At 45.6% G+C, this 1,484-nt stretch overlaps 1 protein-coding gene across 1 annotated transcript in view; it reads left to right on the top strand.

The window, feature by feature from the left end:
* Nucleotides 1-392: 392 nt before the first annotated feature.
* Nucleotides 393-1,484, top strand: part of ZDHHC24 (zDHHC palmitoyltransferase 24) — a gene marked incomplete in the record, with an annotated part of 8,521 nt that continues 7,429 nt past the window's right edge. Inside the window, 2 exon segments of the mRNA XM_072423017.1 lie at nucleotides 393-494; nucleotides 572-813. Coding sequence (XP_072279118.1) covers nucleotides 572-813 — 242 coding nt within the window.

Here is a 1,484-nt window from a genome sequence, read left to right on the forward strand (position 1 = left end):
GTGATATAGATCCATAGAATTATACTGTGCTGGAACTTTTATTAGCTTTTACACACATTTAGACATTAGTCATAGCTGCTGTATACTGGGAAACACAAAAGTGTTAAAAAATAGCAAACTATTATGTCACGTTACACGAGCAGTCACTAACACACTCTTTGTATGTGTACATTTCAGGAAGGTGACAACCAGTTACCATAGCTAGGTATGTTACAAATCGGGGACACACCAACACCCCAACATTCCTCCCTCACCATCACTCCGCGACAGACTGAAGGGAATTCATGCGGCATGTGCAGGGCGGGCAAAATAGAGTTGGCGATTGGTTCGGTATACCAGCGTCTGCTTATGGAGAACTCCTCTGTCCAATGGAAGCGAGGGTGGGCGTGGCCACGTATGTATTTCTCCATAATGACTTCCTGCTTTGATGTGAGCTTGCTGTTGTCGGTGGTAGCCTCGGTGGTCATATGATTCATATATTAGTATAGTGCAAGGTGCGTGTTACAGCGTTTATATACACCAGCCAGGCAAGGAGAAGAACATTCATTGTTGTGCTGATTGTGTTTTGCAGATGAAACGCTGGAACCCTGAAGTGCTGGTACCTGTGTGTGGAGCATGTGTACTGGGCTCCTCTGTGGTGCTGGAGGTGTTTTATGTCCTTTTATCAAACCCAAGCCCTTTTCAGCTCCCTCTGCTCCTGCTGATATTATACCTTCTATTCAATGTGGTGGGGAACATGCTGAAATTTGTCTCCACTAACTCTACCATAGCTGGTGTCTTCCTGGAGCATGACTATGTGGGCCAAGGATGGCTGTGAGTATCATGTGTTGCCACATTCTGATTTCCTTTTACATATTATTTCCCTGATAGCTGCACACCATGACTCATTTACTGATAGGGCCTTTCTGATGTGGACAATTCAAGATCTAAATACTAAAATCTCACATATGCAATAAATTGTTAATGTGATTTTACTATCCTGAGATTCATTAAAATATTACCATGTGATGGTGCCATTAAATCAGTGGTCGCCAACCTTTTTGCACCGATGGACCACTACATTTACAGGCTCAGGACCACGCATGAAACTTCCTCTTTAGTGACGCCATGATGCCAGAACCCGCCCACTCTCCCTTCGCAGGTCTGATCCCAACCCGCCCAGAGCCTGGGATACGTACAGGGGACATGATTGGCAGCTCTGACCAGTGGGTCCTTCTCCTGACCCCTCTTGGGGGCACACTGGCCAGAGCCATGGACCAAGTCAAATTTTCTCTGGACCACTGGTTGACGAATGCTGCATTAGAGTCCTTGTATAGGCACTTCCTGTTATGGACTGACCCCAAGCTTTGCTCCTGTTGTCAAGCTCTCACATAAACCCTTGTTGGAGAAGAGGAGAGAGGCCGCTCTCCTCCAATCACAAAGATGCTTATAAAGGTGATTGAAGGAAAGTCAACCATGAGACTTTGATAGGTTATATTATTGCC

This window comes from Pyxicephalus adspersus, chromosome 9, assembly GCF_032062135.1.
Source record: "Pyxicephalus adspersus chromosome 9, UCB_Pads_2.0, whole genome shotgun sequence".
Lineage (NCBI taxonomy): Eukaryota > Metazoa > Chordata > Amphibia > Anura > Pyxicephalidae > Pyxicephalus > Pyxicephalus adspersus.